Raw genomic sequence first — 23,848 nt, 5'->3', positions numbered from 1 at the left:
TAAGCACAAAGGAGGGGAGGGACACATGGTAGGATAAGGAAGAGAGGACTCTGTGCAGTCGTGTGTACGCTAGGGAACGAACACTTTGTTCTTTTGTGCTATAGTAAGAGAGAGAGAGAGAGAGAGAGAGAGAGAGAGAGAGAGAGAGAGAGAGAGAGGGGTAGGTTCCTATTACTCTAGGATTTGAAAAATATTGAGCTAGGAATCCTACTTCCAAACCTTTGACAACGGCTTTGTCCACTCCATTGACAACAAGTGTATCTACCCTATCACTTTGGCCATTTGTTCCACTAGCTGACAACCAATTATTTACGTGCAAAGCATGGGTCAATAAGGATAAGTTTCACAAAGCTCCAATGTGGGAACAATTCAGAGGTTGGGGAAGAAAAGGAGGAGGTTCAAGGAGAGGTAGAATTTAAATTTGGAGGTTTGAGGAGACTCCAAAGCAGGGGTTAGCCCACTAGTTACCCCAATGAAAGGGGAAAAAAACAAACTAAAACTAAATCTATTATTTAGGTGGGTCTTCTTTTGTATGGGGATGAAGCCACACTGATTTCACAGAGGCAGAGGAAGTCCTGTTACCCTAATTATGATCAATTCAGTACCATGATTGAACACGCCCAATCCTGCGATTATCATCAGCACCGCCACCATAGCCAGCATCACAATTTTCGGTTTCCTCACAAGCAGAAGGTGCTTCTTTCCAGGCATGGCCTTGGCGGAGACGCTTCAATCCAACAACAGTTTCAGAAGGGGGTTGTGGAGAAAATCCTAGCATCGCCGTTGCAACCGCCATCATCAACAAAGTCATCGTGTTCGGCTGTAGCAGCAGCCGCTTCTGCCATGCGAGACCCCTCCAATCGCACCAAGGTCGTTGTTCGACGCTTGCCTCCATCGCTCTCGCAGAGTGCCTTCTCGGAGCACATCCAGTCGCGCTTCGCTGGCCTCATCAACTCGGTTTCTTTCTACCCCGGCAAGTTGAGGTAACCCTCACAATCCGGTTAGTATGTTCGGCCAACCGAATTACTTTGTGCTCTGCTCAATTCGATGAGTCAGGGTTTTGTGAGTTGCTCGATTCTATCAATTCGGGTGCGATCGACTAGTTAATGGCTCTTTGAGGTAGGATTTTATTGATCGGGCTTCCCTTTCAGGGTTTTACGATGGGGTTCATGTGATCATCATGAAGGGGGAGCATTACTGGGCGGAAGCGGCTGCTTAACTTGGTACTTTAGGTGCAATTAACTTTAACTTGAAGAGACAAGAGGCATAGAACACCTTACTGGGTCCCAATTAACGCACTTAAGTGCCCCCCCAATCCCCAATCCCCTCCCCCCCCACCCCACGCCGCATTGTGGTGTATTATTGTTAGACATGTAATGAATGAACTACAAATATCTGATGAATGGTGATCCTGGAAGTGTGGGGTTCATGTGATCATGATGAAGGGGGGCATTGCTACATGCGTTGTGGAAGCCGTTTGTTTAAGGCTGCTTAACTTGGTACTTCAGGTGCAATTAACTTTAACTTGAAGAGACCAGAGGCATAGAACACCTGATTGGGTCCCAACTAACACAATGAAGTGCCCTCACCTTGTGGTGTATTTGCTTGTATTGTTAGATATGTAATGAACTACAAATATCTGATGAATGATAATCCTGGAAGTGTGAACAAAATTCTGCGATGAGTAGGAATTGTGTTTCAGGCTGATGCCGGATGTGCTAGTATCTGTGCATGAATTGGCTGCCTGAAGCTTTGTAAACTTCTAGGTGCTGAATCCGTGGTGGTCTGGGCTTCTTCCTGGCAATCTCTGTTGGTCTAGTGAAATTCTGAATGCCTGGTCTTTAACGTGCCATTGGGAATCACGGATGTTGGAGCATTTAATCAATAATTCATAATCACTTCAAACAGCCACAAAGTTTAGCCACACTCAAACAATCCAAAACCATGACCATCAACACCAAAGTTGGGGCATTTGTATGGCTGGAAGTAGGTGATCTCTTTTCATTTGTATGGCTGGAAGTAGGCGATCTCTTGCCAGGAACAATGGTAGTCATCTAATTTAGAGAATGCATACATCACTCTTAGAATATGTGGTGCTGGTAATGGAGCTAGCTTCACTGACCTCCTCTGTTAGGATGCAGGAAACTGCTGCAAAGTGGAGAATCAAAGATTTGATTGCTGAGTTTGGCTGCTTATGAGGTCTGTCGCTGGGGCTGCGTGTATTTTCTCAGGATTTAGGAAGGCTGGTGTAAGTGAATGGGGAGACTAAGCCTTCATTTTGCCAGTCATTTGCTGGTGACTAGCGCATGACCAGCACTTTTCTTATTTGGGTGTCATGGTATTCATGTGCTGGGTACCCGTTTTTTCTTTTGGGGGCTGGTGGGCTATCTTCTATATTGATCCAACTCAAGGGATGATTACGGACTCTTGGAGCCTCTAGTTACTTGCACTGGGACCAGTGAGGGGGAGTGGAGAGATGCTTTTAACCCCATGAAAAGAATGCCCTTCTTCAGTTACACTGTGCGGAATTCCAGACACTTGGTTCTGGGACAAATCTAGAGAGTCCCTTCTTCTAAACCACATTGGGAGGCTTATGAGTTCACCCTTGACATTTAGGAAGCTTTTTGGCGGAGGTTGTGGTACTCCTATAGGGAAACGAACATTTCCTTTTTTATTTGGCTTTCTCTACATGTTGGACTTGCCGCCAATCAGTGGAGATCAGTCATTGGTGCTAGCCCAGCTTGTCCGAGATGTGCATAAGCTTCAGAGACAATTTACCATTGCTTATGGGAGTGCAGGGAGGAACAGAGGATCTAGATTGCAATAGCACACCTTTTTGCAAGGATGAGGAGGGATGCCTGCATTTGTGTTGGTGCTATTGTTTCGGGCCTACAAATCAAGTTTGAAGGGAACCAGAGATATGATCATGTGGGTTACCCTGGGAGTGGGTTTTGTTACCTCTTTGTCTCTTTATTTTATATGGCTCTCAAATTGTTTCTCAGTAACAGGACCCATGCATTGATGCTATGGATGTTACAACAACAATTTTGGTTGTTGGGTTTCTATTACATTCCGTATTGGAGAAGTCTAGTATTAACATCGGGCTGGACGACAGAAGGTTAAGGGGATGGGCTAACCCAGATTAGCTAGGCTAAGGGTTAGAGTTAAAGGCTAGCCTAGGATTAGGTTTAGGGCTTAGGCAGGCTCAAGGGCTGATAGGACCCTTGATGGAAGGCTAGGGCTAGCAAGGACGAGGTTTGCCACCATCTAGGTAGCCTTGGGTCAAGTCAAAAAATAGACCATTGGCTAAAAAAGGCTAATAATAGCTAGGTCTAGGCTATAAAAGAGTACCTGTGGCGCAGCTGAGGGATGATGGAGGCTATCCATGGGTAGAGACGTTAGGAGCATGGATCCTCAGGGCTAGGAGCAGCTGGGCGCAGGGTATGACCTGGTGGCATGGTATGCCAAGGCCTAGTGCTGTAGTAGGGCTAACTTGGAGCAATCTACACCTTAGGCTTGGGGTTGATTCCAGATGAGAGCGGCTGGGAGGTGACCTGCTAGCCAGATTCTATTGCAGTCATCATCACCGGTTTGAAGGAGGGTATCTTTACTCAAGGAGGGCTCCTGGTATATGTGGTCCCTACAGTTTGCACCCTAGAAATCCCATTAATGAAGCTGTATTTCACCTATATAGATATTGTGTGTGTGTCTTGAATCTTACTCTAGCTTGTTACTTTATAACCCATAAGTCACAGCCTCAAGTGTTCTGATCCAGTGCCACCCTTAGCCATAGTTCTAAATATCATTGTCATTGCCAGCCTATGTTTTCTTTTCCAGTTTTCAGAAGTGTAACTTATCAAATGTTTACAGTCATCACTATTCCTTTTAAATGACCATACTGAACTGTGAAGTGCCACTTATCTTATCAGCATAAAGGGTGGCAGCTACGCTCGTGCTTACATCGACTTCAAGCATCCTGAAGATGTTTTTGAGTTCTATCATGGGTTTGACGGGCACATTTTTGTGAATGAAAAGGGTAATCATGTCTTCTTGAGTATCAAATCTGTTGTTTAGTTGTCCTTCAGGAGTTGGGAGTCATGTGGGAGCTTATTTTCCAGGTACACAGTATAAAGCTGTGATTGAATATGCTCCACATCAGCGGGTTCCGAAGCTGTGGTCCAAGAAGGACGTGCGGGAAGGGTCAATCTTGAAAGGTAAGTGTGATGAATGTGGCCTTTTGTCACCTTGTGGGTTTCTAAGTTGGGGAAGGAAAGAATTTGTAAATACTGACCTGCTTTTACCCTGCAGATCGTGAGTACCTGGAGTTTCTTGAGGTATTAGCCAAACCCATCGAATTTCTACCAAGTGCTGAGGTGCAGCTTGAAAGGAAGGAAGCTGAGAGAAACTCCAGCTTAGGTTTTGCCTCTCAAAGCCTCATGTTCTTTTTGCCATTTTTAGCCATGATCATCATGAGGTGAACCGTGAACCTACATAGGTACCTAAGGATGGGATGTTTTTAATGGCTTCATGACTATTATTGCAGCAGTGGCTGGGGCAAAGGACTCTATAGTAGTTACACCACTCATGGAATACGTGCGTAAAAAGAGGGCCTCGAAGTCTCAGGTTCTTTGCTTGTTATGGTTTTTTAAAAGGTGGAATTGATGTCATAACGTGTTGTATCATCCCATGTATGTCCTCCATGTGTCCACGTCTTGGTCCATGATAATACACGTCAAACTAAGCATGTACTACATGCTATGCTAAAAAATAGCCCTAAAAAAACAGCTGCATATTGGTTAACTGATGTGATACATATTACTTGACATGTCTGGGATGAAGTAGACTCTAGGCTCTATGAAGCCATGTCATCACTTCATGTGTCCCATGTTTCGGCCACATCCAACTGAGCTCCTGAAGTTGATGGACTTTCTCTTACACTCTAAGCATATAAAAAAATTATTGAATTCTGGCAACTTTTCTTGTATTTGCAGAGAGTGTTTGGTGCCACTGGAAAGCTGAGTGCTCGCAAAGGGAGCTTATCTCTGGCAACCTCATGCTTGTCATCGAAACGTGGGGTGGATAGATCGAGGGCAAACACTAAGGTAATGCATACCTGTGGGAGGCTGTTGTTTCTTGAATATAAATGGATATGCCATCCTTAGTCTGTAGTAGGTTCCTAGATGGCAGGATGTAAGCAAAGTCAAATGAAAGCACGATTTCTCATTTCTTTGATGGCCTTCACATTGTTTGCACTGAATTTTCTTCTTAGAATTTGCAGGATGCTCCCGTTTCAGCAGTAGCTAAACCAAACGAGAAGTCAGGTTATGTTCCTCGTTGTGAAGAGAACCAGCAGCAGGATTTTTCTCTGGATACAAGAAGAAGGGCCAAGAAGCTCATGCAGGAGCCATGTTTTGGTAAAGTTGGCCCAGACAACGTAGGAGCAACTAAGCATTCCGGTGAGTGCAAAAGATGCTTCAGAAAATGCCATAGGTAAAGATTTAATGCTGCATGCACATCTGAACCAAATGTTTTGGTTAAGATGATGAGATGAAGAGAATGTTACTGACATACTTAAAAGGTGATTTAGTGTATCTAAGCTGCCTAGTCAAGTATCGCACTACATTGGTCTTTCCTTTTTCATCCACTTGCTATTGAAATCTGTCGCAGTTACAGTATTACGTGCTTCCGCACAATATTTACATTAAACAGTTCTTAGAGCAAAATGTTCACAAAAGAGACCGCGGAACCAAGTCAGCAGCCAAATCCAGGCTTCCATATCCATGTTCATAGGCATATCCAAACCAAAACCAAACCACCGATGATCTAGAATTCGGTCTTCCAATCTCAGCCAGTTGGGCATACCCAATGGACCATACTCCCTCGTCGTCAATGAGGGCCAAGCTGGCCTGTCACTTCCTTAGGTCCTGCTGCTTGTACCAAATCCTCCTCCTCCTCAGAGGAGACGATACTCACGAGGTGGGCTAATTCACCGCACTAGCTTGGGCTTTCAGCTGGGACTTGTGCACTTCGGAGGAGGGGGGGCAGGTGGGGGGGGGGGGGGGAGGGTATTCTGGCCTCTATGTGGTGTTTATTTTCAGCTTTGTGGTTTGTTTAATGGCTATTATTAAATGCCGAAATGTTTGCACACCCACTCCCGGGCGAGTTACAGAATGTCTAGACGGTGCACCTTGCTTGGCATTTTTACCCTTTTAGCCTTGTTCCTCTTACAAGCGTGAATGCATCCTTCTTCAATCCCGGCCAAAAGAAACTCCTTTGTAGAACATTCAGCATCTTCACATATCGTGGATGTCCGGCTGATGGTGCACCATGAGCTTTATGTAGGATTCAATCGTTTAACCCTTTAATGTTAGGTATGTACATCCTTAGTTGATAGAATAATCTTTGATTATCCTACTATCTTTCTTAGAGTGAGTTGTTTGGGCCATGAGTTGTAGAATATGTCCAAAGTACTCATCTAAGGCTATTTTGTCCTTCACTTCCATAAGTAAAGGGTTACTTGGCATAGAGATTACAGCCACAAAGAACTTCCTACTCAATGCATATGTAACTACATTATCTTTGCTCTGTCTGTATATGATTTCAAAATCAAATTTTGATTGGACTAAGGAGCATCAACAAAGTTACGACAAACTCAAGAAGGCTCTCACAATTGCACCCGTACTTAAACTACCGAATTTTGTTGCAAATTTTGAAGTAGTCACTGATGCTAGTAGATTGGCTATCAGTGGAGTACTATAGCAAGGAGAGAAACCGGTAGCTTACACCTCAAGAAAACTCAAGGAAACTATCGGCAGAGTACTAAGAGAAACCGGTAGCTTACACCTCAAGGAAACTCAGGGATTATGAGAGAAACTATGCTACTCATGATCTAGAACTTTGCCTGTAATTCATGCTCTTAAGCTATGGCGACAATGCCTACTAGGCAAAAAGTTCATGCTTACTACAAACCATAAGATCTTGAAGTGGATTTTTACCCAGCCAGATCTCAACATGAGGCAAGGGCATTGGATAGAGATCTTAAACTACTTTTGCATTCTTTTTAAGTAGCTTGGTTAAAGGTGTAGCCATCTTTCCATAATAATCCTGAATAAAGATATGATACCACCCTCTGATACTGAGAAATCCTCGAATTTTCTTGAGTTGGAACTTGGACGGTTGAGGCTATTCCACTATATCTTGTACCTTTGTTGAGTGTACTAAAGTTCCATTTTTGGAGACAATGAATCCCAGATATTCAATTTTGTCTGCAAAGAAGGTGTACTTACTCTTTTTAGCAAAGAGTTGATGCTCTCTTAGGATTTCTAGAACTTCTCTAACTTGGGCATTATGCTCTTGCTCATCCTTAGAGTAGATCAGAATATCATCAAAGAACACCAAGGCATGATTATCTAGTTGCCTTCTGAATATACCTTGCATGAGCATGTTGAAAATTGTTGGGGCATTAGTCAATCCAAATGGCATCACGGTGTATTCATAATGCCCATATCTGGAGTTGTCGTCTTTGCGATATCTTTCTCCTTGACTCTAATCTGATGTGAAGACTTTGGCTTCATAAAGTCGATCTAGAAGTTCGTCGATCCTAAGGATTGGATACTTATTTTTCACGGTGAGTTGATTTAGACTCCTATAGTCAATGCATAACCGTTAGGTTCCATCCTCCTCCTTTTGAAATAGGAGCGGAGCTCCCCAAGGTGATATACTCGGCTTGATGAACCCCTGCTCTAACATCAGTCGGAGTTATCCTTGAGTTCTATTAACTCTGGGACCAACATTTTATATGTCCTTTTTGCTACAAGTTGTGCACCATGAATAAGGTCAATCTCGTGGTCAATTTCCCTTTGTGGAGGCAACTCGGTAAGTTTCTTTGGGAAGAGATCTTTATAGTCCTGTAGCCAATTGGGTTCATTCCCTGCAGTATCTTTCTCTACCTTGTTGAGTTTTACTAGAAACACCTTTTGATTCTTCCTGAGACCCTTAAGTAACTTAGTACTCTCCCTGAAGCCACTACTTCGTCTTGAATGAGATTTCTCTACTTTCATAGTGGATGGCGGTACTTTTTGCTTTTAGACAATCCATTCCAAGAATACCATCATAAATACCTAGGGCCATCACGTGGAAGTAGCAGTTGGTTGATTGGCCATGAAGATCAAACTCTAGATTCCCTATGGCATGTTGGGAAATTATTTCCTTGCCACTAGCTAGCTCGATGACTATTTGCTTGGACGGTTTTTTATGAAGACCTAATTGTCTGATACACTTTGGTGAAAGAAATGAATGAGTGCTTCCACAATCAATCAACAATTTAAAATGTTTTACCACGATGAGATACTTGTGTTTGGATCACTGAAAATTGCCGATTTTCACCTTGGTGCTCTACCGTAGCATGAACCTGGGCTCTATTCTCCTCTTATTCTTCAAGGATTGCTTCTTCAGCTTGGACATATGAACAACTCCTCTTCCATGACCTTTTCCATTATATCCACCTCTGAGGCCTTGAACACTGTTTCTTACTTGACTGGGTTGCTGAATGGAAACAACTCTTTCCCTCGGATTAGTTTGTGGATTCCTAGGGAAGTTTGGAGGAGGTGATTGGATGAGGGCATTCAACATGGCAGTGATCTGGCTGGTGGCAATTGTAGCACAGTCACACTTATCACGTGCACGCTTGTACCATGGCTAATCTCCAGCATGAACAATCGAATCCCTAATTAATCCATTAGTTAGGATAGCAGTTAGGTCATCAACATCATCTTTATCAAAATCATCAGCAGCAGTAGTAGCATTATCATTAGTAGCAACATCATTAGCATCAGTATCAGATCATCATCATTAAACTCAGCAGCGCAACAGCATCACCATCATGCGCAGCATCTAATGGCGATAAGCGCAACATCTTTGGCATTTTATGTCTATTTATTGTTCAACAGCAGACTGACAGCCACTTCTGCTGGCCGACCAACATCTTCCACCCATATATAAGCACAAGGCATAATTTAGTTTCATCAAGTCAGTCATTTCATCATTCAAGCATCCTCTGTCACCAGTTAGGCAAATGTAGGGCCTGAGGTCAACCCCTTTGGGGCTGACCAAGGGCTCAGTCATGTATAAGCATTAAAGCAACCTTTTGTACCATTTAAAATACAAGAAAACTTGACACCAATCTCTCCAATCTCTTCTTATGTGTGTGCGCGTGGGGAGTGAGTGGTGCGTGTGTGGGAGCATATATTGATACCAAGTTCTACACCCACTATTGGGCAATGATGACGTTAGTGGGGATGTCGTAGTATCTCGTCCATACTATGCATGATGGAGTTGATGGTTTATTGTCTTGTGGGTGACTACCATGAGGTTATAAACTGCACTTTCTTATAAGATGAATTTAGGCATGTTCCTGGATTCATCTAGGTATATCTCTTTTCTTCTCTATCCTCTGTCTTAATCATGTTTATTTCAACTTCTTGTTCTCAATCAAGCTTAGGGCTGTGGATGAGTACAACAAGACTTCCGTGCATACAACAACACTCCACTTTGCCATGCTAGGTCATTTTGTAGGGTTTTCGGAAGAGGCAAGAGTGGTCGTGAATATTGACCACTAATTGGTGGTCGATTGAAGGGTGATCTAGAGGGTCCCCCCAAATTGGACGATTTAGGGTAAGGTCTCTTCTTGAAGTTGCTGCTATTTTTATCCTTTAGTTTTTCTTCTAAAGGTTTAGCTCGAAAAATTGCATCTTGAGGGTTTAAACCTTGCACAAATTGGCTAATGGATTGAGCCAAGGTCATAGTTGGAGCATACTTCTTGTAACTTGCGGCGGTGCCCGGGGGACTAGGGTCTTTGACACACTTGTTGATACCATCAATGCATATTAAAACATTTAAACATGGCCACAGCTTTAACACATATCCATCATCACTTTGCATAAAACATAACGCTGGACAAAACATCCACAAATGCTGAAAATGGAGCTTGCACCATAGTCACATGGGACGCGAAATGGGAACTGGGAATGGGGACGGAAAAGATTGAGGATGGCCATTCCCTGTGACTATAGAGTGACATGGAACGGGAAGATGCTGCCATCCCCAACATTCCCAAGTATAAAAATGCCCATTCCCTGTGACTATGGCTTGCACATGTGACACCACATACAGGCCGGAATGGGCTGACCCCCCCCCCCCCCTTGGAGTATTTTATTACCCAAGGAGAATAATATCATGTACAAGCTTTAAGGGCCTTCCTCTCCCCATGGGAGATGCCGGATTGTCCATATACAAATGCCATAACACAGCCCAGCACGAGGCTACCAAGCCGGAACACAGGCTGTAGAAATGCCGAGCCAACAATATAATCCATATACCTCCGTGTGGGTACTGATTCTTCCCCAAAAACCACGGGTCTTCATGCAATAGAGCTGGTACAATAGGTTCAGCTCTCCATTCAGCTGGTACAATAGGTACAATGGCTGGTACAATAGGTACAGCAAGTACAGTGGCTGGTACAGTAGGTACAAGGGCTTGTACAGCCAGTACAGTGGCTGGTACAGCAATTACAAGGGCTGGTACAACAAGTACAAGGGCTAGAAATCATAATAAATGATTTAATACCCTTGCCTTAAGTATTTCTTCGCGATGGATGCCTCCAAAACAGTCCCCAAAAGCCGGTATTCTTCATGGGCAGCCTTCAAGAGAGAGAGAAAGAGAGTAGCTGTCACGACCCTGTGTTTTTCTCTGGACAATATGCAAGTGTGCACGGGGACATGGTGGACAGTGTGAATGGCATCAGGTTGGAGTGAAAAAGGAAGCCCATGTGTGGACAACCCCAAGTGTGAAGGGAGCAAAAAGATTTTAACTTAAAAGGTTTCAAGAACCTTTAAAAATCATTATAATGCCCTTCATGAAAGAAAACGTGGCCCTTATGCTATTTTGGGGCCATGTGTGTGCTTTTCTGAAGACGAGGGGCTGGCGGGCAGAAAAGAGGCGCCTATCTCTTGATGAAGGTGTGCTTTCCGCAGGAGAAGGATTACTCTTACACGCCGGTTTCCTCCTTTGCACAGAGGCGGCTGCTGGACAGAGGAGTACTTGTGGGATGGTTCTCCTTTGCAAGGACAGCAGGCTCTACAGGCTTCTGACAGGTTGCAGAAGGGAAGGCGTTAGTGGCTGTGGGACTGGCTGCAGGCGGACTGAACAGCCGCGTTGCAGGTACAGGTGTCAGTATGCCACGCTCTCTCTCTCTCTCTCTTGGCAAACGGGTGGCTGCAGGCAGCGCTGGACAGAGCAGCGCATGTTTTTCTCCACGCACAAGGGGCTGGACTGCAGGTACAAGTCGGCTGCGTGGAGGAGAAGACAGTCGGGCAGGGACTGAACAGAGCGTGGGTCTCTCCCCCTTCCTGGTGAAAAGATGCGCAGGCAGTTACAGGGCTGCTGGAGGCGGATAGAGCTGGCGCAGAGACTGTCGGCATGGACTCCACGTGGATGGACTGCAGAGGTGCTGGACTGAACAGGGCATGAGAGGCTCTCTTGGAAAGAGGGGATTGCAGGAGAAACAGAGGCGTACACGTGGGGACAGCCAGTACTGCTTTCTCTCTCTCTCTCTCTTTCTTTCTCTCTGCTGAAAAGTGGATAGGCCTGCAGGTAGTGTCTGGGCGGGCAGATGCAGCACAGACACGTGCTTTACTGGCTTGGAAGAGAGGCTGGTGGACTGGCTGCAAAAAGCGCCCAGCCAACAGATTCTCACGCTCTCTTTCTCTTGGAAGGAGGCGGGCAGAAGGAGGCGCATAGTCGGGACTGTTTTGGGACAGTTTATGGGCTGTTTTTGGTTGGTAGCAAATTCAGCTATGTACTTGGGTTTCTGGCTGCAAGTACAGGTCACTTGGTTATGTTTCTTGGCATGGGAGTGATGCAAGCTCGCATGGCTGCGTGCTCATGGAGCAGATTGTTTTCTTCCTGCTAGAAAGGAACAGAGGGACCTACAAATATGGGCATCTCTATGTTGCCAGATGTTTCATCAGGGAACAGGTAACTAGATGTATGCTGTTGTTGGCACTGTTGTTGAATGGTGCTATGAATGGTTCTGTATGGAAACAGGACAGAAGTTTCAAAGGGAAACAGGCCTAAGGGTTTCATGTGGAAACAGGTCATAGGTTTCTCGAGGAAACATGTATTTGGGTTTCTCCAGGAGATAGGTCACATGTAGGCAAAAGGTACAGGAATGGACACATGTTTGGTACAGCCTTGCTTCTGATTGGGCAGGGGACAGGGAATCCATGACAGAGATGGATAGTACCCTTGGAAGGTAGAGAGGGTTTGTACAGGTGTGTCAACTGTATGGTATGCTGTGCTGTGATACGAGTTCTCTTTTGAGAGACAGTTTGGGAGTCTGTGTTGTGATGCAGGAGCACTGGATGTGTCAGGGTGTGATGCTGTTCATAGGGTGAGAGGCTATGGATGGTTGTGGCAGTCCTGATCATGGGAGAAGACTTCTGTATGCAGGACTCAATGTGTGAGAGTCTTTTGAGGTGAACAATGGCTGGACTTGTTTGTGGATGCCGAGTGGATATGAAGCCATGATGCAGGGTATTTGCAGGCTTCAGGAGTTCTACTATGACGGCTGAGTTCCCAGCCTTATTGTAATCAAAGCTCTAATAATCAATTAAAGAAATACCGCAAGGGGCGCCACTGCGTTTTGGGGCCAATCGGTGTCCGTGTACTGTTTGCAGGAGCACTCTAGCTCCCCCTGTTTGTTTTCCTTTTCTAGGTTCTCAATGGCGTTGAAGTGTTTTATGTGCGAGTGTTTGTTTCACCGCCCGTCAGATTTTCTAAAGGCCGGTTTCAGTAGCCATCCTTAGGGCAGCCTGTAAAACGGTGGCAGAGGCTAGTGTGCAGCAAGAGAGCCTCCCTTTATGAAGAAAGAGAGCTCCAATTTATAGATTTGGTCCTCCCATGAGCTAAAATGGCAAGAGAAGGCTACAATGACAAGTAGAGAGCCACACAATAGCTGAAGTGACAAGTGTGAGGCCACTTGTCTCACTTTGATCCACTTTCTAATAAGTGTGAGGCCACTTGTCTCACTTTGGTCCACTTTCTTGCCACATGTCCCAATCTAAGAGATGGGTCCTTCCATAAACTTTATCTCTAAAAATATCCCAACTGGTAGACATTCTGTCATAGGCACTTTGCCAACTCTTGGTATCTACTCAATTCGAGATGTAATGACGCGAACAGAATTTCCATCGAAGTCAGGCCAAAAATAGCAACTCTCATAAATTTTAGAGTGTGGTCCTTTGTATTCTAGGATAATCCCCCATTCCCAAAGCTTGTACTTTCCAAATATTTAGACATCCTGGAGTCCACCAGACCCCTTTCATACTGAGAAATGTCCAGGCTGGTGACATCCTCCACAGCTTCTTAAAAGTTGTCCGCAACTTTAAGCTTCAAGCCATATATTCAAGATATAATCATGTTCTATTAAGTGGGCGAGACGAGACAGTCTCAAAAATCTAATATAGCTGAAGAATCCATGTCCCAAAGAAATGGGTGAGACTAAATAAGTCTCCATAATACCAATATCAAAATCATGTCCCAAAATAAATGGGCGATAATTTCATGGAAGATATGCTAGACACAGGCACAAGAGCCAATTGTGTCTCAATCACACTAATCAATGAGATATCCAAAGATTTCTTCTCTATAAACTCGGGCATATTCGTCCATAGAAATTGCTTGTGAAGCCCAATATCTATATAAATCTCGTCCAAGAAAGAAATCTCCATATATATAATCCATCCCAATAAAGGGAGCCATAAACAATGTTTCCCTGAAACCATCTCAAGGCAAACAATAACACCTTTCTCCTTGCATGGCATATCCTTAAGATATCCCGAGATATATCTCCATCTAACTTTCTTGTAAGCTTGATAATATAATCCACAATATCCATATGGAAAGAGTGCTAAACGTGTGCACATAAAGCCAACTCCATACTTCCAAGATAAATTTTGTGAATTCATAAATCCTTAGACCAAGTTGTTTATTGCTCATGCTCTTGCTTCATAGGCTCTTAAGTGGCCATGCTTAATAGCAATGATGGTAAGTGTGGTCCCCACTTGAGATCTTTTCTCTTCCTCAGTGATAAAAGGAAGCCTTTGCTTCCAATGAAACCTATGCTCTGATACCAATGTAACTCGCGGCAGTGCTCGGGGGACTAGGGCCTCTGACACACTTGTTGATATCATCAATGCATATTAAAACATTTAAACATGGCCACAGCCTTAACACATATCCATCATCACTTTGCATAAAACATAAAGCTAGACAAAACATCCACAAATGCTGAAAATGGAGCTTGCACATGTGACACCACATAGAGGCCGGAATGGGCCGACCCCTCCCCTTGGAGTATTTTATTACCCAAGGAGAATAATATCATGTACAAGCTTTGAGGGCCTTACTCTCCCCACGAGAGATGCCGGATTATCATATACAAATGCCATAACACAACCCAACACAAGGCTACCAAGCCGGAACACAGGCTGTAGAAATGCCGAGCCAACAATATAATCCATATACCTCCATGTGGGTACTAATTCTTCCCCAAAAACCACGGGTCTTCATGCAATAGAGCTGGTACAAAAAGTTCAGCTCTCCATTCAGCTAGTACAATAGGTACAGTGGCTGGTACAGTAGGTATAGCAAGTACAAGGGCTGGTACAACAAGTACAATGACTAGAAATCATAATAAATGATTTAACACCCTTGCCTTAAGTATTTCTTCACGATGGAAGCCTCCAAAACAGTCCCCAACAGCCGGTATTCTTCATGGGCAGCCTTCAAGAGAGAGAGAAAGAGAGTAGCCATTCTTAGGGCAGATGTTGCGCATTCTGGCCCTTCTCTCTCCAGAGGGCATGTATACGTGGGGTGCCGCTGCTTGGTCGACTTCGTCAGGGCCTGCAGCAAGAGAGCTTCCAAAACAGTCCCCAATAGTCGGTATTCTTCATGGGCAGCCTTCAAGAGAGAGAGAAAGAGAGTAGCAATTCTTAGGACAGCTTGTAACGGTGGCAGAGGCTAGTGTGCAGCAAGAGAGCCTCCCTTAATGAAAAAAGAGGGCTCCAATTTATAGATTTGGGCCTCCCATGAGCTAAAATGGCAAGAGAAGGCTACAATGACAAGTGGAGAGCCACACAATAGCTGAAGTGACAAGTGTGAGGCCACTTGTCTCACTTTGATCCACTTTCTAACAAGTGTGAGGCCACTTGTCTCACTTTGGTCCACTTTCTTGCCACATGTCCCAATCTAAGAGATGGGTCCTTCCATAAACTTTATCTCTAAAAATATCCCAATTGGTAGACATTCTGTCATAGGCACTTTGCCAACTCTTGGTATTTGCGCAATTCGATATGTAATGATGCGAACGGAATTTCCATCGGAGTCAGGCCAAAAATAGAAACTCTCCTAAATTTTAGGAGTGTGGTCCTTTGTATTCTAGGATAATCTCCCATTCCCAAAGCTTGTACTTTCCAAATATTTAGACATCCTGGAGTCCACCAGACCCCTTTCATACTGGGAAATGTCCAGGCTGGTGTCCATACAGTTTTCAGCATTCATCATCTCATCGTTTTATTCCAGCCACTTGGTGAAGGTAGAACGCAGCATTCATAATCATTTACAGCATTCATACTCAGTCTAGAACAGTCCCAAATAGCCTCTCTCTTAGCCTCAGCTTTGCATCGCTCTCTCATTCCCTTGGGAAGCGTGCATAGGCTCGAAATTGGACATCTTTGGTGCTTCTACAGCAATGTACAATTCAGCCCAACTCTTGGTCTTCAGAGGTCTTGCGTTTGGCTTATCGTCAATCACACCGTCAGTCTCTTCAAAGATAATAAAGCCAGTACTATCTCGGTAATGGGATAGGGGGCCCTTCAGTGGGTAATTCGGGACCCCATACGGTGTACAGTTCTCATATCTCTTAAAAGTTTGAAGTCTTAAAGTGGATTGCTAACCTCACGAAACTCAGGATACAGAAGATGGGAAGTAACTCACTCTTCTTTGCGTATATACCGAAGAACGACAATTGATGCAAAGGACTTGGGAGTAAAGTGGAAATCCTCTTCTAGGCAGAGAGTTTTTAAAAAAAATTGATTAAGAGATATGCTCTTTCACTAGACTATGAGCATATTATATGTTTAATAATCAAGTTAAAGTATATATGTTTAATAATCAAGTTAAAGTTATTAACTTAAGTGTGAAAAATAAAAGAAAAGGAGAGAGAGGCCGAGAGACAGAGAGACAGGGGGGGAGAGAGATATGGGAGCGGGAGAGCAAGTGTAACTTACGGCGGTGCCCGGGGGACTAGGGCCTTTGACACACTTGTTGATACCATCAATGCATATTAAAACATTTAAACATGGCCACAGCCTTAACACATATCCATCATCACTTTGCATAAAACATAAAAGCTAGACAAAACATCCACAAATGCTGAAAATGGAGCTTGCACGTGTGACACCGCATAGAGGCTGGAATGGGCCGACCCCCCCCCCCCCCCCCCCCTTTTGGAGTATTTTATCACCCAAGGAGAATAATATCATGTACAAGCTTTGCAGGCCTTACTCTCCCCACAGGAGATGCCAGATTATCCATATACAAATGCCATAACACAGCCCAACATGAGGCTACCAAGCCAGAACACAGGCTGTAGAAATGCCGAACCAACAATATAATCCATATACCTCCGTGTGGGTACTGATTCTTCCCCAAAAACCACAGGTCTTCGTGCAATAGAGTTAGTACAGCAAGTACAACTCTCCATTCAGCCGGCACAAGCACAATGGCTGGTATAGTCGGTACAGTGGTTGGTACAGCCGGCACAATGGCTGGTATAGCAAGTATAGTGGTTGGTACAGCAAGTACAATGGCTGGTACAGCTGATATAGTGGTTGTTGGTACAAGTAGGTACAGCAAGTACAAGGATTGGTACAGCCAGTACAGTGGCTGGTACAGTAGGTACAAGGGTTGGTACAACAAGTACAAATGGCTAGAAATCATAATAAATGATTAAATACCCTTGCCTTCAGTATTTCTTCGCGATGGAAGCCTCCAAAACAGTCCCCAACAGCCGGTATTCTTCATGGGCAGCCTTCAAGAGAGAGAAAAAGAGAGTAGCCATCATTAGGGCAGCCTGTAACAGTGGTAGAGGCTAGTGCGCAGCAAGAGAGCCTCCATTAATGAAGAGAGAGGGCTCCAATTTATAGATTTGGGCCTCCCATGAGCTAAAATGGCAAGAGAAGTTACAATGACAACTGGAGAGCCACACAATAGCTGAAGTGACAAGTGTGAGGCCACTTGTCTCACTTTGATCCACTTTCTAACAAGTGTCAGGCCACTTGTCTCACTTTGGTCCACTTTCTTTCTACATGTTTGTTAGCATTATTCATCTCCTGGTAGTGTGCCCAAGTTGTGTATCAGGGGTGCCCAGATTGATCCCGGGCAGCACCATATTTTTCCCTCATGTTCAGGCCCTTGGTTGAAGGGTTGGCCACCCATTTCTCACATGTTTGTTTTTTTCCAGTCGTGGGTCTTTTTCTAGAGCAAGTCAGCCAGCTCTAGTAGGGGCTATATAAGGCCAGGCTCTTACTCATTCGTAGACATCTTGATTGGGGCTTCCAGGCCTGGGTCCTCCCTCAAGGGAGTTGCTCATCATGCCCTCACTTATGGGGACCACCCCTTGCACAAGGCTGATTGTTTCATTGCTTGTTCTTCATTATGTAGATTCGTTTTCTTTTTCTCTGTTGACATTGACCTCATCCATACGGTTGGCAGAGGATGGAGATACTCATTGCTGGTACGCTCGAATGAGATCATGGCTTGACCTACATGGTTTGCGGATAGAGGCACTACCACCCTTTCAGTACAGTCTGGATTGTCCATTTTTGGATCTCACCCGCTCAGAGCAAAACCGCGTGATCAGGATGGATATCATTAGAGTGGACACAGAGAGGACATGGACTAGCCCCCTTGAGCCCTTAGGCACGAAATGGCTCATTACAAGAGCCATTTTCTACACCTCTCACCAGATGATTTTATCACCCGCCCGGCGTACATGGATGTCACCTATCACATGGGATACGTTGTGCCATTGGACAGATCCGGACCTCATCACACCAACTGCGGATTGAGACAGGGCGATATGTGCATTTGATCTTGGATGACCGCATTTGTCAGCTATGCTACCAGTAGGCAGAGACAGAGGAGCACTACATTTGCCGTTGTACAGTCTATTATGAGATCCGAGGGAGATATCACTGCCTCTTCCGAGAGGGTTTTGGGCCGTTACGCAGGGTCATGGAGTTTGAGGATCAGAGATGCCTAGGATTGTTCCTACTTGAGCTCAGGAGACACAGAGAGACCCTCTTGGCACAGGAGACCGAGCCATGATGTACCTAGACAGAGGACCCTGACAGATTTCTTCGGCACCGGCACCGGCACCGGCACCAGCACCAGCACCAACAACCCAGCCCACACACCCATACCTTCTCCATTGGGCCATCAGGGCATTGACCACGCTCCCAGGGAGTCACCACTGATAGAGCAGTCATCTTATGTCGTGCTCGTCGGCCACGCCCACCAGGATCCCGACCATGGCATCCTCACCATCGCCAGATCAGAGCCGTTATTACTCGGCATCGGAGGCGCCTACCTCGCTTCTACGACCTCTCCATTCTAGACAGCCCCATGGCGGAGATACTTGATCTAAGGAGAGGGCAACACTTCAACTGATCAGCATACATGGATCTACCTGATATACATTTTCCAGTATTTTCTACTCATTATCATCTCGGAGTCTTACAATTCTGTTTTTGTAACTGTAAGACAATCAATTTATTGTACTTTTTAGTCTCATTTAGTTGTTCTCTTTGATGAGACACCAACTTCAGATGTACTCTCAGTTTTGGTCTCATAGGCCATTATGGCCTCTTAGAGACGTTAATATATCATTTCATTTCTGTGCCTATGTCTCACGCTTTCCGCTGTGCACTTTTGAATTGGTATGAGAGCACCGGGTTGAGGCTCTTCTACAGAAGGTGTTCTGGCGTTTTTTTCCGCGAGAGAAGGATTTTTGAATTTTTGGCCCTTGTGATTAGGTGAAGGGCAGCTAGCATGGCTGCGTTTTTCTCCAGAGGGGGTGCTGGGCAGCATGGCTGCGTTTTCTTCTAGAGGAGGAGGTGCTGGGCAGCCTGGCTGCATTCTTTCTCTAGAGGAGATGCTGGGCAGCATGGCAACGTTTTTCTCCAGAGGGGGTGCTGGGCAGCATGGCTGCGTTTTCTCCCAGAGGAGGTGCTGAAGTTGCTGTGTTTTGCTCTTCCCTCCCTCCTTCTTGGTACACGTGCTATCAGCTGGTTACAGCAGCGTTTTTTGCATTATCTCATCTGCGTTTTTTGGAGGCAGTGGAGGCAAGTGTTCTTTTCCAGGAATGGTGCCTTCCCACATGGTCTTGAGCCCTTGTTCGGCCAATCTTTGCTTTGTAAGAGTTTTTAGACTCATGGTTGCACACTTGGATTCACATCCTCGAGGTGTGTGTGGAAGACAATTAGTCCTTTCTCGACAGCAGAGGGGGTCTATGAGTTTGTGCCAGTTCAGCATAGTTTTGCTGGTGTACAGGTGTTTCCTTTAGGTTCTCAAGGTGTTCACTTTGAGAGGGGGATGTGGTTACTTGGCAAGGTGAGCCACTCCTATTCCCCAGGCAGATGGCCTTCTGGATTACAGGGTACAGGCACAGGAGTTTTCATCCCTAGGATGAGCATTGATTTGGGAGCTTGGTGTACAGGTTGATATCGGCATTCATGCAGAGGCAGGCTAGGTCACTTGGTAACGAGAGCTGTTGTCGAGGTTCACAGGTACTTGCTCAGTTGTAGGATGGGAACAGGATGCATGGCAGGTGTATAGGTTCATTGGGTACAGGTAGGTACTAGTGGAGCAGTAGTTTGGAGCAGATGATTTACATCAGATTGTGCTTTGGGATGATGAGTTGTGGATGTTTGGTTCCACATGGACACATGACTAGTTGGTTGGGAGCTTGCCAACTGGGGGTGTCAGGTTTTGGCAGGAGAGCTTTCTTGAGCTCAATGCCATAGTTAACACCAAAGAGCTCAAGGGGTGTGACCATGTGATTGGGTGACATAGGGGTGTGTGAGTAGTAGTCCCATCACGCGACGGCGAGTTATGGATACAGGTTTTAAAGGTCAGGTGCCAGTAGGATTGTCAGCTACAGTGCTGGAGGTATGTTTCTTCCACTTGGGAGTGTTAGCAGGACAGAGAGGCATTCTTGGACTGAGGGATACATGGAGATCCGAAAACCTTGTATCTAGAGATTGGTGCTCAACAAGCTTAGAGTTGGAGGCTTGAGTACCAGGGTTGATGTAGACATTGTGGGCCTCTAGGGTGTCTAGAGGGGTGCCAACAAGGAGACAGTTTGGCGGTGTTCTCTAAGGAGCATATTTTTTCTTGGAGGTAAGAGAGTCAGACGACATCCTTTCTTGGGCTGAAGAGGAAGCACATTGTGTGGGCTAGTGTGATATAGATTGGGTTGGAGATATGGACATCTGGTGGTTCATTTTTTGGATGTTGCTGGACTTCTGGATCGGGAGCAATTTCTTGGGAGTAAGTGGCAGAGGCGGGAGCAAATCGACTTCTCGACTTGCTTTGGAGGTTTCCTTTTCCAGCTCCTTGGACCGGTTTCTCTCCCAGGATCTGAGAGGGGGTGTTAGCATTATTCATCTCGTGGTAGTGTGCCCAAGTTGTGTATCTATTGGGTTTTATGCTGTGCATGCACCCAAAGGAGTGCTAGTGATCATCAGTAGATTACTGGGGCACTTTTTACTTCAGTTAGTGGAGGTTTTTTCCCCAGTTTAGTTTAGTTACACTTATAAACAGTTTATAAGTGTTTTGGTCCACCCGGCACATTTTATGGCCAGACATGTGAACACATCTTTTTAGGTCACTTTATTATGTGGCTATTGTACTTCACATTATCTATCTGAATACACACAAGAGTCGTGTTCTCTCTCTGCTTCTCCACGCTTGTGTTTGCAGCACCTCCAAACCCTAACCCTAACAGCCCAAGGCCTTCATTTGGTATCGGAGCCTCCAGGTTGGCCAGCCCTTGCCCTGCCCGTACTATTCATCACCACCTTCCGTACTGCAGTGCTCGTACAGCTTCGCCTGCAGCCTTCCGTACCAGGTGCCAGTTCGCCGACAGCAGCTACAGTACTGTTCCGTACACCTGTGCTTCCGTACAAGTCAGCACCGCCTTCAGTACCGTACTGTACCTGCATACAGTCGACACAGCACTAGTCGACTGTTTCAGTACTGTACTTGCTACGAGTACCTGCAGCTACCTACAACGTGTACCTACTGTGTACCTGGTCGCCCTGCTCCGTACAGTCCTCCCGTACAAACCTGCGCAGACAGCCGTACATCATTCAGTGCTGCGTACCTGCTTCTGTACCAGTCGACTGTACCTGCTGTACATTCGACTGAAGCTTTCGTACAGTACTGCTTCGACTGTACCTGCTGTGCATTCGACTGCAGTTTCGCCTCCAGCTTCCGTACTGTACCTGCTCGCCCAGCTTCCGTACTGCTTCCGTACAGTACCAGTCGATTGCACAGTACAGTCAACTCTACTTGTTCATTAAAACTACCACAACCTACTCAGTACAACTGTGGTAAGCATTACAAGTTTTGAATATTGGGCATTTTTATTTTCTCTGTGAAAATCTACAGGCAGACTTTCTTGCAAAGAAAACTCTACAGGTTTCTTGCAAGGTTTTGGGTGCAGTAATTTTGGGCATTTTGGCACTATGTAAGCCATTTTTGCTGCTCTACTCAGTCAGTGGTGCATTGAGTTGCACATTCAGAGGATTGAGAGTGCAGGCATATTGGGTGAACTGTATTCAATGGAGTACAGTTGCTTTCAGGGTTCTTGCTATTGGGTTTTTTGATACACAGGTACAACATTGTGCATTGGCATAATGGCAAATCAACAACAGAGTGATGTATTCACGTATTTGTCTAAGGAAGACAAATTGGACGGCACGAACTACTCCTTGTGGAGTTTTATGCTGAAAAATGTGCTTGTGGCAAAAGGTCTTTGGGATTTTGTTAGTGGTGATGAACCACGTCCAGGTCCATTGGCTCCAGAGACTCCTCTCCAAGGGGGTGCTCGTGGACGAGGACAACAGGTACAGGCTCCAGGTCAGCCATTGCCTGTTCAAAGAACAAATGCTCAGAAGACATGGGATGCCAGAGATGCACAAGCCTTGTCACTCATTGCATTGTCAGTATAGAGGTCTATTATACCTCATATTCGTTCAGCTGGCTCTTCACAAAATGCATGGGTGACTTTGGAGCAGATGTATGCTGCTCGTAACGAGGCTCGGATCTCATTTTTGAAAAGAGAGCTGGAAAATCAGAAAATGCATGAAGGAGATGATATGTCTAGCCACTTAAACAAGCTGCAGGATTTGAGAGAGCAACTCGTCAATGTAGATGAGATAATTCCTGAGACACAGCTTGTGTCCACCATCTTGCACTCTTTGCCAAGATCTTACTTGGCTTTTCATACCTCTTTGAACCTCAGCATGAGGAATGCTGCTGAACCCCTTAAGTATCAGGAACTTGTTGCTCTCTTGCTACAAGAAGAGCAAATGAGGAAGAATATGAATATGAACACAAGTGCTGAACAAGCATTTACTACAGGTCAAAAGGGAAAAGGAAAAACTCAGCCAAAGAGTTCAAATCAAAATTCAGGTGATGGTGGTTCATCTCAGGATACCAAGAAAGGTGATGGACAGCCCAAGAAGAAGGGCAAATGTCATTACTGTAAGAAGCCAGGTCACTACATCACAGAGTGTAGAAAGAGGATTGCCAAAGAGAAGGCAAAAGAATCTGGGATGTCTGTAAATGATGCCTCTAAAGCTCCTCCAGAGACTGCTTCTTTTGTTGAGGACAGGGATTACTGTTTCTATACATGCAGCTACTATGATGCCTCTTGGTCTTCACAGGCACTCAATATGACAGAGCATGCATGTACTTGGTATTTTGATAGTGGTGCCTCAAAGCATATCACATCTCGCAGGGATTTGTTTTGTCATGTAGGCCCTGCCCCTGTTGGCAAAACTGTTCAGTGTGCCAACAATGCTTCATATCCAGTTCGTGGCATTGGGGAGATTCAGCTCACAGCCATTGATGGTTCTATTCTTCGCCTTACAGATGCCTTATATGTACCAGGAATAAAGAAGAATTTGTTGTCCATTTCTTCTTTAGCACATTGTGGTATGCAAGTCCACTTTGATGATGATAAATGCATGGTTAGAAACAAAGCTAATGCTTTGACCTTGATGCTTACTGGTACATTATGTCATGGACTTTATCAGCTGGATGCATTTCAGCCAGTGGATCAGTCTGCTTATAATGCATTCACTCTTACTCCAGCTATGGTTGATGCGGAGTTATGGCATGCTCGCATGGGGCATGTAAATTTTGGTAGTCTTATGCTTATGCAGCGACATAACATGTTTACAGACCTACCTCTCATGGAGAAGCCTCCAGATCACATTTGTGAAGGATGTATTTTGGGAAAAATGCATAGGTTTTCCTTCCCACATGATAAGACTCTACGAGCAACTGCAAAGTTGCAGCTTATACACAGTGATCTTTGTGGTCCCATACGAAGTCATTGGGAGGTTGCTTCTATTTTGCAACATTTATTGATGACTTCTCTCGTATATGCTGGGTCTATCCTTTGACACAGAAATCACAGGTATATGATGCATTTTTG

The 23,848-nt window shown here is 45.0% G+C and overlaps 1 protein-coding gene across 7 annotated transcripts in view; it reads left to right on the top strand.

Moving 5' to 3' along the window:
* The first annotated feature begins 369 nt into the window (after positions 1-369).
* Positions 370-23,848, top strand: part of LOC147633309 (uncharacterized) — a 37,825-nt gene continuing 14,346 nt past the window's right edge. The window contains exons 1-7 of one of the 7 annotated variants that reach the window (XM_086806364.1): positions 370-983; positions 3,930-4,036; positions 4,119-4,214; positions 4,309-4,416; positions 4,544-4,623; positions 4,992-5,102; positions 5,279-5,456. In XM_086806364.1, the coding sequence (XP_086662490.1) occupies positions 607-983; positions 3,930-4,036; positions 4,119-4,214; positions 4,309-4,416; positions 4,544-4,623; positions 4,992-5,102; positions 5,279-5,456 (1,057 nt within the window). In that variant the 5' untranslated portion in view covers positions 370-606. Of the gene's footprint in view, positions 984-3,929; positions 4,037-4,118; positions 4,215-4,308; positions 4,417-4,543; positions 4,624-4,991; positions 5,103-5,269; positions 5,457-23,848 lie in introns of all 7 variants that reach the window. The other 6 variants (XM_086806359.1, XM_086806358.1, XM_086806362.1 and 3 more) reach the window with 6 other exon arrangements.

This window comes from Cibotium barometz, chromosome 12 (genome assembly GCF_041138505.1).
Source record: "Cibotium barometz isolate CiBa-2024 chromosome 12, ASM4113850v1, whole genome shotgun sequence".
Taxonomy (NCBI): domain Eukaryota; kingdom Viridiplantae; phylum Streptophyta; class Polypodiopsida; order Cyatheales; family Cibotiaceae; genus Cibotium; species Cibotium barometz.
Note: the sequence above shows the minus strand (reverse complement) of the source record. Positions and strands in the feature narration are given on the sequence as shown.